The sequence below is a fragment of the Ischnura elegans genome, chromosome 7 (genome assembly GCF_921293095.1).
Source record: "Ischnura elegans chromosome 7, ioIscEleg1.1, whole genome shotgun sequence".
Classification (NCBI taxonomy): domain Eukaryota; kingdom Metazoa; phylum Arthropoda; class Insecta; order Odonata; family Coenagrionidae; genus Ischnura; species Ischnura elegans.
In genome coordinates this window covers 105,144,447-105,161,045 of record NC_060252.1, presented here as the reverse complement: position 1 = coordinate 105,161,045, position 16,599 = coordinate 105,144,447, and the positions used below count along the sequence as shown (strand labels likewise).

The 16,599-nt window shown below is 39.3% G+C and overlaps 1 protein-coding gene across 1 annotated transcript in view; it reads left to right on the top strand.

Moving 5' to 3' along the window:
* Positions 1-16,599, top strand: part of LOC124163062 (paired box protein Pax-6-like) — a 290,095-nt gene that overhangs the window by 190,158 nt on the left and 83,338 nt on the right. Inside the window, exons 6-7 of the mRNA XM_046539848.1 lie at positions 686-933; positions 2,609-2,721. Of these exons, the coding sequence (XP_046395804.1) occupies positions 686-933; positions 2,609-2,721 (361 nt within the window). The remainder of the gene's footprint in view (positions 1-685; positions 934-2,608; positions 2,722-16,599) is intronic.

Genomic DNA, 16,599 nt, shown 5'->3' with positions numbered 1-16,599 from the left:
TTGTAGAATCGTGAAAGTGTAATGAGTAACTGCACCTTGACATTATTCAAGGAAGTATATTGATAATAAAAAGGTACTTAATTATACAGGGTGTCCCATTAATCTTGACCACCCGAAATAACATTTTGTCCAGATGCAAATTCAAAAATGTTTCAAGCAAATTTCTATTAACCGTCAGGGGGACATTAACTATCATGACTGTCTTTCTTGTAGCTTTCTTATTGGCAGAGATATGAAGAGCGGAATGTCATTTTTAAATGGCACCCTATATTTTTTATTCAAAAATGTAGCACAGTGGACCATTAACATAAACACAGTGTTATGAAAAATGACTGACTCTCCAGCGCTTAGTGCAGGTACGCGGGTATTGGAACTACTCCACTTGCTGACGTTCACAGTGAACAAATGAAAACAGTACGAGTTTCTTATGTTACTGTGGACGAGTTTCTTATGTTTTCATAACGTTGTGTTTATGTTAATGGTTCACTGTGCTACATTTTTGAATAAGTCTTTAGGAGAGGAAATGAATTGCCGAATAAATAACACATTTTCGAATTTGCATCTGGACAAAAAGTTATTTCGGGTGGTCAAGATAAATGGGACACCCTGTATAAGATCAGCTTTGGTGACCCCTAAGAGGGTGTGATTTGGAACAAGTGCGTCTACTCCCAATTCCTCCCCGCAGGTGTCCTCCATCAACCGAGTGCTGCGCAACTTGGCCTCCCAGAAGGAGCAGCAACAGCAGCAGACGTCTCAGCAGACGGCACCCAGCGGCGCCTCACCAGGGTCGGCGGCCGCCGCAGCCGCTGCCGCCGCGGCCGCCGCGTGCGCCGCCGCCGCCGACTCCGTCTACGACAAGCTGAGAATCCTCAACGGGCAGGCGGGCTGGCCGAGGCACAGCCCGTGGTCGGTACCGCCAGAAGCATTCACCACGTGAGAACCATTCTCTCTCCGCATGTACATACATGCATCCCGCACCATACATGGTGTCTACCATCGCTGCCGTGGCGAACACATGCGTCATCTACATCTGCATCTACATATATATAACACCCTGCGAGCCACCTCTAGGGTGTTTGGCAGGGGTTGATCAATCACCAGCATGCAGCATGCAATTGGACTCCCACATGCACACCACACCGTCCAAAAAACGTCCCGTATACTAACAAACTATACTGCTATATGCTGTTAGAAATAATGATAAAATTAAGAAACATGCATTAAGTTTTACATGTGTTAGTAGGCTACACTACAAGTCATGCAATGCATTTATGAGTTCTATCGCTGCCGTTATAATCTCTTATTGATCGTGGAAAAAAAGACATTCTGAATATGGTTGTTCTACAATCTATCTCTCATATTTTATTTATTTAAGAGAGAGAAAAAAGATTACCATTTACTAAGAGAAAAAAAACTTGCCTTGAAAACTCAAACTATGCTCAATTAAATGTGAACTATAATTATAAAAGCCCGGTTCATTACATAGTACAACATAGTTTAGATCCACCCTGTTAATTTATAAACAAATCCGATTTGAAACTGTGCTGAGATGAGGTCGGTCAAAAGAGTAAATATCTGCATTTAAGCTAAGGCATATTTCATTTTGATAATGAAAAACTTTCACAAAGTCTGAGAAGATTGATTACCCTATATATGAAGTAGGCAAGAGCACTAACTTCAAATTTGCATGTATATCATTAAACTCATGCGCTCTCAATACCTCTACTGCAAGTGTATGCCTACAAGACCATTGCTTCATATTCGTTTACACGAGAGATTAAAGTCATGGGGGCGCTCATGCGCCACTGACGATTTCTCGCACTCTTTAGGGGAATTTACTTTTAAAGAATTTAAGTATACCGGGACTAGCCACGGTGATAACTTTACGGGAGTCACCCGCAATGGACTTTTAAAGGACAAATGATACCTCATCTTTGAAAACGAACATTCCGAGTACGGTGTCAGATTTCCGATTATGTAGTACATTACAATTATATACATGGATTGGAAATAATTTCTCACTCTGAGCTCACAGTTATAATTAAGTTGAGCTTCGAATCCACTAAAATGAATATCTACGTTTCAAGGATATTTAAATGCCAGTTTAAGTTGGAAAAAAAGTAAATCCTCAAAAACCTCTTAGGGTTACCAATCATGGTCTTTTGCCCTCGCTGTGTCCACATCTTTCCCCTTGATGATTGCCCAAGTCAATCGAAAAACATTGTTTTCGTGGCTACTATCTCATGTCAACTTAAATTGGTATACGGATGGATGATCTCTGCATACTCTCCGGGTTTTCACCGCGTCCGTTGGGTTTTGACGATAACAGTTTCGCTGACGTTACAGTCAGCGTCTTCAGGTTGAAGGTTGTTGAAACTGTTGTCGCCAAAACCCAACGGACGCGGTGAAAACCCGAAGAGAATGCAGAGATCAACGCCGCGAAAATCTTCGAACCTATAAGGTATACGGATATCCTGTCTCCGGACATTTCCATAACCAGACTGAATTCATGCTTCTGCTAAATCGGGTGTTTGTACGTCCCCGTAAAATGACCGATTGGTTTTCTATTTTCAACGAGAGTTGACGGTGTTTTTTTCCACTTGAACAGGTACCCAGGGCCGGGGGGAAGCCCGTTCACGGCGCTACAGGCCAGCCCAAGTCCCGGCCCTAACGGAGCCTCCGCTTGCACCATCCTCTCCGACGTGGACCTCCACAAAAAGGGTGAGTACACACTCTCTCTCTCTCTCTCTCTGGGTTCCTTCACAGCTCGGCGTTGCGTACTTGGGGGCGGAGCTAACTCATCGCAGCAAGTTGGAGCCCTTCACAACTCTGCGTTGCGAAAACAAATGAAAGGCAAAAAGCGTTGGCTCCTAAAAATCGGCCTTGGAGCATAACATCTTGTGATTTCGAGCCAAACGCACAATATGATGTTCTGTGCATTTTTACGCAATTTCATTTCTTAAAATATTCTTATTAACTATAAAAAGCATTTTGAAGTTAATATGGCGACCATAATGTCTATAATCATGTATGTAATGATAGACCTTGCCTATGCATTATTATGATCTTTAAATTTTATTTCCCAACTCGGAATATTCGAAAAATAGCTAATTACATACACTCAGTGAACATTAGTAACGTGGAATGTTATCAGGAATATTTATTAATGATAACTGTTGTTCAAACAGATTGTCCTAGTCATGTTATCTAAATAGCTCTACTTGAGTAGATCATGAAGGTACAATTATTAGATATCAATTGGAATTTAAACGACCGTAGTCACCAACAAGGAGCTCTCACGCTGTATTTAGCTTGTGATACCATTGACGGGTATATGTTATGTTAATCTGCGCTCCTCGGTGATTGTAATCTAATTTAGGGTTAACATTTATCCTATTCTTAGGAAAGATACGAAATATATATGATTAACACTTCAAAATAATAGTAAATAATGAAATAAACAGCATTTGGGTCTCCCATTAGAGCTAATCTTGCATATTTGTATACCTAAGCTTCCCATAAACAAACACCAATTCGAAATCGTCGGCGTACTGCCGCCTTCAGGCAGAGAAAATCCGACAGGTTCAGTTTTTCTGCGACGACGCTGCGAGCTGGAGACGTGACGTCATCAATTCTCAAAGACGGGCTCTGATTGGCTCGCTAGCCGCGGCGTCAACGCAACGCCGAACTGTGAAGGCACCCTGTCTCTCCAACGAAATTCCGCTGCAGGGTACTCCGGCTCGTCTTGTCTCTGGCTAATATGGGTTGTCCACTCGGTCGTGAGGAGAAGAATGGCGACCACCCAGGGTGGATTTCTAAGAGGCCGGGAGAACTATCTCACAGCAGACTCAGAAGAAAAAACGCGCGAATCTCATTTTACTTAGAATAGAATATTTTTATTATGCTCTAGGTAAAACCTATGAGAGCAAAAAATAGAAAAATACAGGAAATTTTTTACTCTTAATAAAAGGCATTTTGACAAAAATAAGGCATCATGGAGATTATTGCTAGGCTAACAAGTAGTAGATATTTATACAAAAAATGTAAAATATTCAATACTAATAACACAAATATATAAGTTTTAATTTAGACAGTTGAACACTCACATACATGTACACATTTATGTAGAAAGTTTTGATAACGTCACAACTTTAAGATGATAACTCTAATGAGTTGAGGGGACTGAATTAAGCCCCAGACTTCAAATAGGAGTACAGCCTTCTTTTAAACGACTGAAGTGATTGTGACGTCTTTATATTTGGCGGAAGGGAGTTCCAGAATCCAGACGCAGTTGGATGAAAAGATTATAAAAATAAATACACCAAAGGATGATGTTCACCATGAAAAAATATTTGACTTAGCCGGGAAACGAACCCGTATCTCCCGATTGCCGGTCAGGCGTGTTAACTATTTCTACAACCATTCATTTCCATTTCTTATGAAGATGATGAAGCTAATGAGGAATTCCGCCCAGAGCTATTCACGAGGCATTTACACATAATTACCAGAACGAAACCCCCATTAAGTCCACACACTTGCCTTTCATTACAGACAATAATAACCTCAACAAATACAATTAGAAAAATAATTTCTAAAAAATATATTAATAAATAGTTAAATAATTTGCACCTGAAGATGATGATAACTCATTGAAACCCGGGTCGCGCTCTGATGAAAAAAAAGTGGTATAAGTAATTGTCCTTTGTCCAGGAAAACTCATTCATAAAATGCATAAGAATTTACTGCGACCAGTCAGCACGACTTCCAAAAGTCGCCGAAACTTACTTTGAAAAACTACACGCAATTAATTTGCGTATCGACGAATCCTAAGAATAATTTCGCTGAGTTCTTCCATAATTGAGCCACGTAACAACGCAAATAAGTTGAATGCGCGCTGAATACAATTTTTAGCGAAAGCCAATGCAGTGTGGCGATACCGATCAACTGTAGCATCGGGGTACGGGACCTCCAATAGGGTAGTTTCCTTCATCAATGAAAACGAAAGGCATTGGTTGCGAATCGTTACCTACCATTAGCGTATTCATAATATACAAATTATTGGGTTTTAGAAATACCGGTTTAGACGAATGGCAATGGTCAATTTTATCCTCATTTGAAAAAGGCCAGATTGGCGCCCATGCGATGCCACTCCACGTGACTTCACAGGGACCTAGTTTCTATGCGAGCAGATAGGAGTTTTACATCGTCTGAGATTACCAATGCATTCATGAGAAACAGAATTCAGGGAAACATCCCTGAATAATCACCTATTAAAACACCCTAAGGTCGGAAAGTTTTCTTCGTTTGATAGGGTAATAATAATCCTTATTTAAGCCAAGCGCTACCTGCTAGCAGCCTGCATCGTATCAGCGCTCAAATCCTCACCCCAAGGTCACCTCACACGGCGACAGCGGGAACCAGAATGACGTCAGACGGGCTTTTCTCAGCATTCGTACTTACCCGTCGCGTTTTCGCGCGCTTGAAAATGTTCACTTTTAATTTAATCGCGAAAAATAGATATTGTCATTTTAAATTCTAAAAGCGTGAAGTACGTACTCCAGGAGTAATATTCTTTTGTTTTAGGCAATAAAAAAATAATAGGAAACCACCGTATTGAGCTACCTAACAAAGTAAATAAGTTGAATGCGCGCTGGATACAGTTTTTAGCGAGAGTCAATGCAGTGAGGCGATACCGATCAACTGTAGCATCGGGGTACGTGAGCACCTCCAATTACGAGTCCGCTGTTGACGACAGAGATAAGAGTTGGCAAACAACTCGACCGCCGGGTGCATGGGAGACGCGCGTGTGTAGCGCTCATAACACGGGGACGGATTTGGCAGAAAGCATCCCTTCCGACTTAGGTGGTCCACACAGCCAACAAACAAGGAGATCACCGCACGACCAAGCAAGCACCCACTCCCCCTCCCTCCCCGCCTCCAAAGTGCTTCGGCAAAGTGGCCTGTCCACGCGGACAGATGGCCTTCACCCAAAACACCCTGCCTCGTCACACCACAGCCCCCGCAGACAAGAGATAAGCATCCTCCCCGACATCCACAGTGTTGCAATCCAGAGATATACTTAGCACAAATGGAACGAGACTCCAGGGCGGGCTCGCAAGCATACACTCCTGGGGAAGGGCATATAAGCGCGCGCTTTTCTCCTCTGCACCGTAGAAGGGGGAGGACAGGAAGGTGAAAGGAAGGAGGCGCCGCCGCGATAGGAGCCAGACGACGTCTCTGGGGAAGGATAGGTTCGGAAGGGATGGGACGGGGAAAAACACCTTAACGCTATAGAAGCGAAAAGGGCCCAGCTAAATAGCGAAACCAGGCAAGGCCATTACTATTCTAGCGATTTTGGAGTATTAGTCTATGAGGAAGAATAATCCAACGATCAAATCGCTATATGGCAGGGTTTTACAAATGGAACGAGACTCCTAGTGCGGGCTCGCAAGGGTACGCGCCTGGGGCAGGGCCTATTCGCGATTCCAGCCCGGAAGACGCCAACTACCGGCGAAAAATGTAAGCAGCGCGGTGGTGATAGCGGTCATGAACATGCATGTTCATGATAGCGGTGAGAGTGGACTCTTTACGTGTAATTCATATGCCGAATATAGGCTGCGTAGTGCCTTATAGTAATCCCTGATGCCTGTTGGATTCTTTCCTGACAATCATCCCTCTTAATAGATCTTTCGCTTATCTTGCATTTCTGTGATACCTCCAAAACTGTATATTCTATGTAACTCTTAACTACAACGTAGGTAACTGAATTTTCTGTTCTCACAGCTCAGCCTCTCACGTCTTCGAACTTCGCTTGCAGTCATTTCCATTATTTCTTCTCGGAAATTAACTGCAATAACCTCTTAATAAGTCTCAAGTATTTATAGTTTAATTCCTTTCATTCCACCTTCTTTATTTTACTGTCGCCGTACATTTCATATGTATCCTATATTTCATTCAAGAGGAAAATGATCGGCAAGGTGATTGTCTCGGCGTCATGGACGCGTTTTTTGGTGGAAATTCTTCTTCAAGAAATATTATTTAGGGAGAATGTGTCCTCAAAGCTAGGCGTAGGTATAGTTCCTGTTGGCGCTAAAGTGAAGAGAGAGGATCGCGATCCAAAACACGTTCATTGTATTTTGATATCCTAATTGGAGACATGGTGCAGTGAGCCGTCGCAAACTCAGTGTTAACTTCACCTCATAAAATCAAATATTCCTTATAGTTTTCAGCACTTAATCAAGCAGGATCATTAAATTATCTACATTAAGGTTAATATCTCCATCTGGAGTATGATACTTACAGATGACAACAACATTTAAATAAGTAAACTTAACAATCGAAATATCAAAAAGATTGTGCATGGGAATCACATTTTTACGGCTAATTGATTGAAAAAAAACACCATTTCTAACTGATGCAAACTTTCTTCCATTTTAATCCCAGTTCTGCAGAAGTAGCTTCCCACGGAATAACCAAGTGATATTACTATAGTATATTACTATCAACTATAGTTGACTCTCCTTTAGGGCATTCATATTATATTCTTTGGAGCTCCTCAGAGTATATTATATTTGAAGTAGAAATCATTTATATAAGTACTTAGTTGAAATATTTTCCATTTGTTACTCTCCCTACTATGTGAGCAAAATAATAAACCACCACCTTTGATGATAATAATGTATCTTATTGTAACCATACGTCATGTACCATTTAGTTCACTATGCTTCTTATATATGCTCCTATTGCCTAGAAGAAGCTTCTCAGTATCAATAGGTACTCATATAGCTCTGATAGTTGTTCTGTAGATATGGTGACTGAATAAGCCAATGCAATCATTTCTCCCAATTGCACCTTCTCCTTCATCATTCCCTCCACTTATAGCTTATTTTACCTCTCCACCTAGAGATTTTTTGGTTTTTCTCCAGTAATTAATAAATGAACATCCAGTTGGCATGCTTAAGAACAGACCCGACCTAATGGTATCATGCAGTTCCTGTACTTGTGAGTAACCATTCCAGCCCGCTAAATTATTTCTTACTTCCTACTCACTGACCCCTTTCCCTTAAAAAATACTCAAAATAGACTCAACCTAAACGATTTTACTCTCAAATGTTGACTAAGCAATTTTGACTTGATGCTTCCTATCATTGGTGGTGAATACAAGTTTCAAGTGGGGATGGCAATAAAATATTTATAGAGAGTTTACTGTTAGAGAGGGTTCTGAGAAGCACAGAATTTTTTTTATTATTGGTGGGCAATCCTTATCCCTAATTCCTACAACTGCTTCACAGAGGAAAAGCCCTCTTTTAAAATGATGTACTGAAATTGGTAAATTAGAATGCAACAAACCCCAACTGTACTGATAATACATTCCTAATTATAAAACTAAATGGCACCCCTAAAAATCCTATTTGGACCCATTTGGACATTGAGTATTTTAGAAATTAATTATGTACAATAACAACTACCCATGCACTGGAGAGGATAACCATCTCAGGCAGTTCTTGAACCCATGACCTTCAGCTTGCAAAGCGAGGCCTTTGCCCCACCACAACAAGGCCAGCATTATTGGGTTTAATTTACAAATACCCCTCGATGACTATCACTTGGTGTGACTGGACTCTTATAAAGTGATGGTGGAGTGGATGTATTAAATAAAGTTAAGGTGCAACATGTAGACAATAAACTAGATTGACTCAGGATCAACTGTGTGAACACAACTTATTCTAACATTAACAGAATACAAAAAAGTTTTTCTTTTCATCTACGATACAGTTGCAATTGCTAATTTGGACTAAATTCTTCTCCATACTGCAACACTTTGTTTACAAGTACTTACCTTAACACCTACTTCTTTACCTCTCCACTCCAATGTACTTTTCATCATCACAGCCCACTTACTACTTTCTGTCAATGTCCTCGACTCTTTCCCCCATTATTCATCAAAATTAGCTAAGAACAAGTAACTAGGTAAAATAGATTCCATGAGCTAAGGTACCAGCAATACCACAGAAAGTTAGGATGGCCTTAAGAAAAATTGAAGAAAATTTTAAGTGAATTCAATTTTTTATTATACTTTTTGGACATTTTGAAAACACGATACAAGAAAGAGGTAGGTAGAGAGTGCCAAGGTTATGAAGTTTATATGAGTGTTGACTATTACTTGTTAGGGGTTTTCCACTCAGATCAGGGATGTAAACTTGGGAGGAAAGAAAAACATTTGTGGTACACTACATAGAGAAGTGGCAGGTGGATAACATAAAGGACTTTGAAGTCAATATAAAATAGGTTCAGTTAGCAAGCTGGTTCATAAATACAAAGCCATTGAAGTCAACAACAGTGAGGATATTACAATCACAGTTCAATCATGGGCCAAATCATCAAACAAGTGATTTGTTAGGAGGAACAATGATAAAATGTTTATGAAGTATGGTTCAGTTGGCATGCATGTTCATAAATACAAGGCCATTGAAGTCAAAAACTGTGAGGAAATTAAAATCATAGTTCAATCATGGGCATAATCATCAAACAAGTGATTTATTAGGAGGAGCAATGATAAAATGTTTATGAAGTAAGGTTAAGTTGGCATGCAGGTTCATAAATACAAGGCCATTGAAGTCAACAACTGTGAGGAAATTAAAATCATAGTTCAATCATGGGCATAATCATCAAACAAGTGATTTCTTAGGAGGAGCAATGATAAAATGTTTATGAAGTATGGTTCAGTTGGCATGCAGGTTCATAAATACAAGGCCATTGAAGTCAACAACTGTGAGGAAATTAAAATCATAGTTCAATCATGGGCATAATCATCAAACAAGAGATTTCTTAGGAGGAGCAATGATAAAATGTTTATGAAGTAAGGTTAAGTTGGCATGCAGGTTCATAAATACAAGGCCATTGAAGTCAACAACTGTGAGGGAATTAAAATCATAGTTCAATCATGGGCATAAACATCAAACAAGTGATTTCTTAGGAGGAGCAATGATAAAATGTTTATGAAGTAAGGTTCAGTTGGCATGCAGGTTCACAAATACAAATCCATTGAAGTCAACAACAGAGAGGACATTAATATCAAGTTCAATCATGGGCCTAGTCGTCACTCTAGTGATTTCTTAGGATGAGAAATGAAAAATGTTTATGAAATAAGGTTCAGATAGAAAGCAGGTTCATAAAAACAAAGCCATTTAAGTCAACAAAAGTGAGGACATTTAAATCACAGTTCAATCATGGGCCCAATCGTAACACAAGTGATTTGTAAGAGAGAGCAATGATAAAATGTTTATGAAGTAATGTTTAGTTAGCATGCAGTTTCATAATTACAAAGCCATTGTAGTAAAAATAAGTGAGGACATTAATAGCACAGTTAAACTATGGGTATAATAAGAGGAAGTTTTATGGAGAAACCTGTTTCAAAAAAGAAATCTGAAGGGAATGTATGGGAACGGAGTTCCTATTTCAGGGTTCGATAAGACCACCGAATAACATTAAGAAACGCTTAATTTCTCCTCATCGTCGTTTTCCTCGGTGGGACCATCGCCTTGTTAGTGTTTCCCATGACGCTTTACAAGTTGAAAATTACGATAAAGCTCTAAAATGAAGTAAATAATGAACCAGCGGAATAGATAAATGTGCACCAATGTAATGGAGAGCGGTTCAAAAAACGATATATATTGAATGAAAAAGAGCACTACATACGGAAAATCCTCTGTACTGTGACGTGCAAATACGATACTTAATAAATCGATAGATATTAAGGATAAATATAGCAGAAGATGGAGCAAAATAGCCATATAAAGCTCGTTGCGATCTAATCTAGAAACATAATTTATCACCAGTGTGTCCGCCATCTTGGAAAATTACGTCACCGACGCTAGCGCCGCTAGTGGTGATTTGAGTCGCCAATAAGCGCGAGCTTTTCACCAGCTTTCGACAGGAAGGAGAAAGGAAGGAGGCGCTGCCGCGATAGGAGCCCGACGACGCCTCCTGGGACGGGATAGGGAAGGAAGGCATGGGACGAGGAATCCCGCACCGTCACAAAGACGGGCGGGTCCTACCACTAGCGAAACCAGGAAAACCATTACTGTGCCAGCGATTTTAGAGGATTATTCTATGAGGAAGAATAATCGAACGATTAAATCGCTAGATAATATACTTAGCACAGTAGATTCCCGATGGGTTCCACTAACGCCGGATACGGCTCACGATCTGAGCTGCTTTTGTGTGAGATTTTCCACATCTCAAATTTCGCCGATTTATTTCTACTTGAACAATTTGTCATCAATTGCGTAATTCTACGCCTTATTTGCTCACGAAAAACGTTTGTTAATTGAGCGAAATCACCAAACGCAGATGCTGTATAAACTAATTCTTCGTCCGCAATTGATGTCGAAATAAGTCTCATCTTCACATCGTCCCGATTAAAAGATTCATTTTGTTCCAATATGATTACAACAGCGATTGTTGTTTACATAGCCATTTACTCTCTTTCATTGCGAAATGTTTCAAGACTCCGAATAAGTTTAGAAGAATATCATTCCAGGTAGTGAGGACTTCATAGGACTTCCCAAAATAGATCGCAGTCTAAGCCTCCACCGTACATACATCACTGATATACTTATATTTGAGGCTCTATCACCACGTAATTGAGAATACATATTTTAAAAATATTTAACTCGTGAAAGTCGTATATTGTTTGATTTTGAAATTATGGACTATGCCCAAATTGATTTAAATAATAAGCATGAATTTATAATAAATTCATATTTTTCACAACGAATCTCGCCTGAAACGTCAGAAAATACTCATCTACATAAAAAAAATCTGCTTCGTGGGTCTGATCTATAGAAAGAAAATCCGGAAAAAACAGAGAGGTCATCACAGATATCCACCAAGTTAATCTCAGTATTATAATAATTTCAATTTTTTTGGAAATTGATTTTAAACGATGAAAATGAGACAATATTGGCCAAATACATGTTCACGAACAGCTTTTCACTATTAGTAATGCACGCATAAGATATTTTGGAAGGTTTACTTCAAAATAGGCTGTTTATATTTAATTATGTATACATTGAATACATACATAAATCCCACGTTCTCATCTTAGGTGCATATGCGATTCGAGACAGTGGCACTGAATTTCTCGACGCGATTCCCTTAAAAATAAGACGACACTGTAAATAACCACGCCCCATAACTAACGAAAAGAAACTCGTGCGCGGAATAGGTGGTATTCCAGGTAGAGAATTACATTGAGTTCGATCAGTGGGATGGATGTTTCCGCATTCGTGGGGAAGAAATGCGGCTCGCTTCTTCAAAGAATTTTAACTAACGACTTACCTCCGAAAATTCCAATGGCTCTCTTCCTCCAACATGCTCTCATTTTTACATCAAGTCCACGTCAAGAATCCAATTCGCTTCAGCAGCCGAAATTCCGGGCATCGTTCAAAAGCATTCCGTTCTGGGAGCGAATATAATTTTCTGGAGGAAAACGCATGGAAACAGAAACTAATTACGGGCAAAATCGTCGAGATTGAGCGGGGCAATTCGACACAAAAGCATTCATTATACAAGAGCGGCTCTATATTTTCACTGTTTTCACTCGACCAGTAAAATTATCACTTTCCTTCGTACATATTTTACTTAGATAAATAGGTTCGAATGCCCCATTAATATGTATTTGAGGCTCTATCACCACGTAATTGAGAATACATATTTTGTAAATATTTATCTCGTGAAGCTCGTACATTGGTTGATATAAATTATGGACTACGTCGAAGTTGATTTAAATAATAAGCATGAATTTATAATTAATTCATATTTTTCAAAAATATCTTCGCCTGAAACCTCAGGAAATACTTATCTACATAAATAATTCTGCTTTGTGGGTCTGATTCATCGTAAGAAAATCGGAAAAAACTGAGAGGTCATCACAGATATTCACCAAGTTAATCTCATTATTCATAATAATTTCAATTTCTTTTTTTTTAAATTGATTTTAAACGATGAAAATGAGACAATATTGGTCAAAAACATGTTCACGAACAGCTTTTACTAATAGTAAAGCAAGAATAAGATAGTTTAAATTATACCGGGACTAGCCGTGGTGATAACTTTTACGCGAGTCACCCGCAATGTACAATCGTGCGAAAGATCCACAGAGAAAAAATCATCCGCCTCGACCGGGATAAGAATAAGATATTTTGGAAGGTTTACTTCAAAATAGGCTGTGTTATCTTTAAGTATGTGTACGCTGAATATTAAAAATGAACTAGCCACATTTTTGCCGAGTTCCCTTCTTGTTTCGAGAGGATGGAGTTGTATTGTGGATAATTGCCCAACTGTATCTTAAGCAAAACTTTCCCATGACAGTTTTATTCGATGTAAAAAGAACAGCTATTCACAGATTTCAGTGGAGTCAGCATATGGCCACGAAATCAGGGCCTCGCCGAGACACCCTCTTCCCCCTGGTCCCATCTTTCAGGGCCCGCTATCTCGTCCCCATCAGCTGTGGACACGCAACCTGTCGACAACTGGCGCTGAATTCGTTCTCATATTTCTCTCTTTAATCTTATCTATCGCTAAATCTGCCGACGGAAAGAGTCACGAGCCATCTACATCTACATAATACCCTGCAAGCCACCTCTAGGGTGTTTGGCAGGGGGTGACAAATAACCAACATGCAGCATGCAAGAGGACCGCCACATGCACACCGCACGGTCATAGAAATATTACGTACACTAGCAAAATATACATACTTATTCATAAAAAAATTGCTAATGGTTAGTAATTCCAAGAGCAAATACTTGCAAGGTTAGAACTATGAAAAAAAAAAACATGCAATGAGGGATCCTAGCGAGCGACGCCATTAATCCTTTCAATTGAGACAACGTTGCTATCCATAATAGTACGAGGGAAGAATGACATTTTAAATCTCTCTGTTTTGCAGTCTATTTCTTTTATTTTATTCTCATGATCGCGTCTACTATAGTACGATGGTAAACGAAGGATATGATTCACGTCGTCTGAGAAAATATATTCTTCATGCGAACGCCATGTGTTCTTCCTTGTGGTAAAAAGACGGTAATTGCAAGTGATGCATGCTACGGTACCTCAACGTAGCAACTCAAATACCTACTCTCTTCTTTAAGGAGGTTAGTCCAAAAAAGGAATATGTGCATTTTTATGGATATTTTAAAATGTGCTAAAGCAAATGCATGTTCTTCATCGAAATGAGCCTAGAGACGTTCTGTAGCATAGTTTATGGAAAATGCGTTAAAACTCCGCAATACTGTGACTGTAATGCCTTAATAATCGCGATTAAAATAAAATATAGCCTCGCTGCTTTACTACTTTTTGAGTTCTTAGCAAATGAATGCTGTAATTGAATCAAAATCACATTAGTTCAAAACCAGTTTGAAAATGCGTTGCTTGGCGTAATTCATTCCTGATTATGGCGTACCTATACAAAGTGTAGCTTTAAAGTGTAGACAAGGCTTGAGTTCACACTTAAAGCACGCCAAATCTGTTCCCACGTTTGTCTGTTGGAATGATAAATTATAAATAACCACAGACTCCATGAACCCGAACTTATCGTAGTAAGGTAGCCACCTGCATATGTCTACCTCGAATCAGCATTTTCTCTCCATTCTCCAGAAAATTTCGATTCGAATCAATGAGCCATGCTGCATCATTGAAGACACAGCCTGTAGGAAATGCTGCATAATGGATATTAAAATAATGCGAATCAAGCCATTCATGCATATATCTAAGGATTTATTTAACCCTCTCTAACCAAGAGCCGATTCTGGGAGAAATCAAATTTCAAAATTTTTCATTTTTAAAACTTCAAAATTTAACTCTCCCTTATAACTTACGTGGCAGCTAAATATTTCGTCATCAAAATGTACAATACAAAATAATGGGTATTTTAGATATTTCTTAAATAGAGCGGAGAGTTTTAATATTTTTGATGTTACTTAGAAGCAAATTTATAAAGGGTTAAAATGTATTGCCTGTGTTTATTATGTTACATGGAAGTACTTTTCCATAAAACAGAATGACATCATGAAACATGAGCTAATCTTTTTCGAATGTCTATTTTTTTTAAGTATCGCCTAAATATTTTCAAGTTTAAAAAAATAATGTTGTGTCAAAAGATAGCAGTGTATATATTTTTGTTTTCTAAGAAAAACTTGAATTTTTTTTAAATAAAAACATCGATGGGCCAAAAAAACGTATTTTCACGATCACAAGGGAACAGAATACGTGGGGAACACATGTAAAGAATATTTGCGGCATGGCCCTGAAGAAATTAGGATTCGTCAAGCGTATTGTGGGAAGATTTTCGGATGAGAAAGTAAAAGAAATATAGGTGCTATTTCGCTCTCGTCCGACCGCACCTTGAATATGCAGCGAGCGCACGGGATCCGATGCAGAAAGACTTAATCCGCGAACTGAATAAAATACAAAGGAAGGCTGCGCGTTTCGTGAAAAACTGCTATGGGCGTAGAGACAGCGTTACCCAGATGTTAAGCGAATTAGGCTGGGAGTCATTGGAGACTCGGAGGCTGTGCGCTAGGCTTAGATTGCTTGAACAATCGAGAATAGATATCTTTAAGAGCGACACAGAGAACATAATATTAGAGCCACACTATATTTCCAGGTCCGATGGAAGCGATAAATTAAGAGAGATGTTTTGCCGAACGGATAGATATGGGAATTCGTTTTTCCCCCGAACCATAAAGAACTTAATAAACGCCAGTCCCAACTACGTTAGGGCACTTCATTTTTTTTAGCTGTAAACGGATGGTGTCCTAACACCCCCTGCCGCACGCCTTTTAGGCGGCTTGTGGGGTATTATGTAGATGTAGAAGTGAAAATTTAAGGCTGGCGAAGAGTCTGATTTGGAAAAACCAGAGAATTTAGATGCGGGCACTGGGGGAGGAGTTAGTATTCTCTAGAAAAAAATGACCGAGAACACAGTGAAAATCAAAACTAATAAATTGCCAGAAATTAAAAATAAAACAGGAGCAATATGTACGGAATGAAAGGGTGTTGGGTAAGTTCAGTGAGGCTCATGGATGGACTTATGAATGACAGGTCTCAAAAGGAGCTGAAAAAAGAGATTCAATGTGGAAGGGTATACAGCAGCAGTGGTTAGCAAAATGATCCATAGAGATAAAGATAGTCTTAAAACAATACTTAAAAATACACATAACCATTCAAACCATTCTCAATAAGCAATAAAACTCAAAACCTTTAGCTCTTTCATCTCAATTGCATCGTGGATAAGAACGACTGTATTATTCCGTGCGCTTGTGGCAACGAAAAAACGGCGAGTTGGAAATCAGAGGTAAAAATTTTAGAAAATGCGTAAAAATATCCATTAAAGGCGCGGAGGAATAGACATCACGGCAAATATTTACGAAAGCCCTCACACAGTGAACATTTGTGAAAATCTTGTGTTACGAACGCGTAGGTACGCGTACTGCTTTGATGTTGGTGTCTCGAGAAGAATAGTGCAAACATTACAAGTCCCAACTTCGTTAGAGCACTTCATTTTTTTAGCTGTAAACGGCTGGTGTACACCCCCTG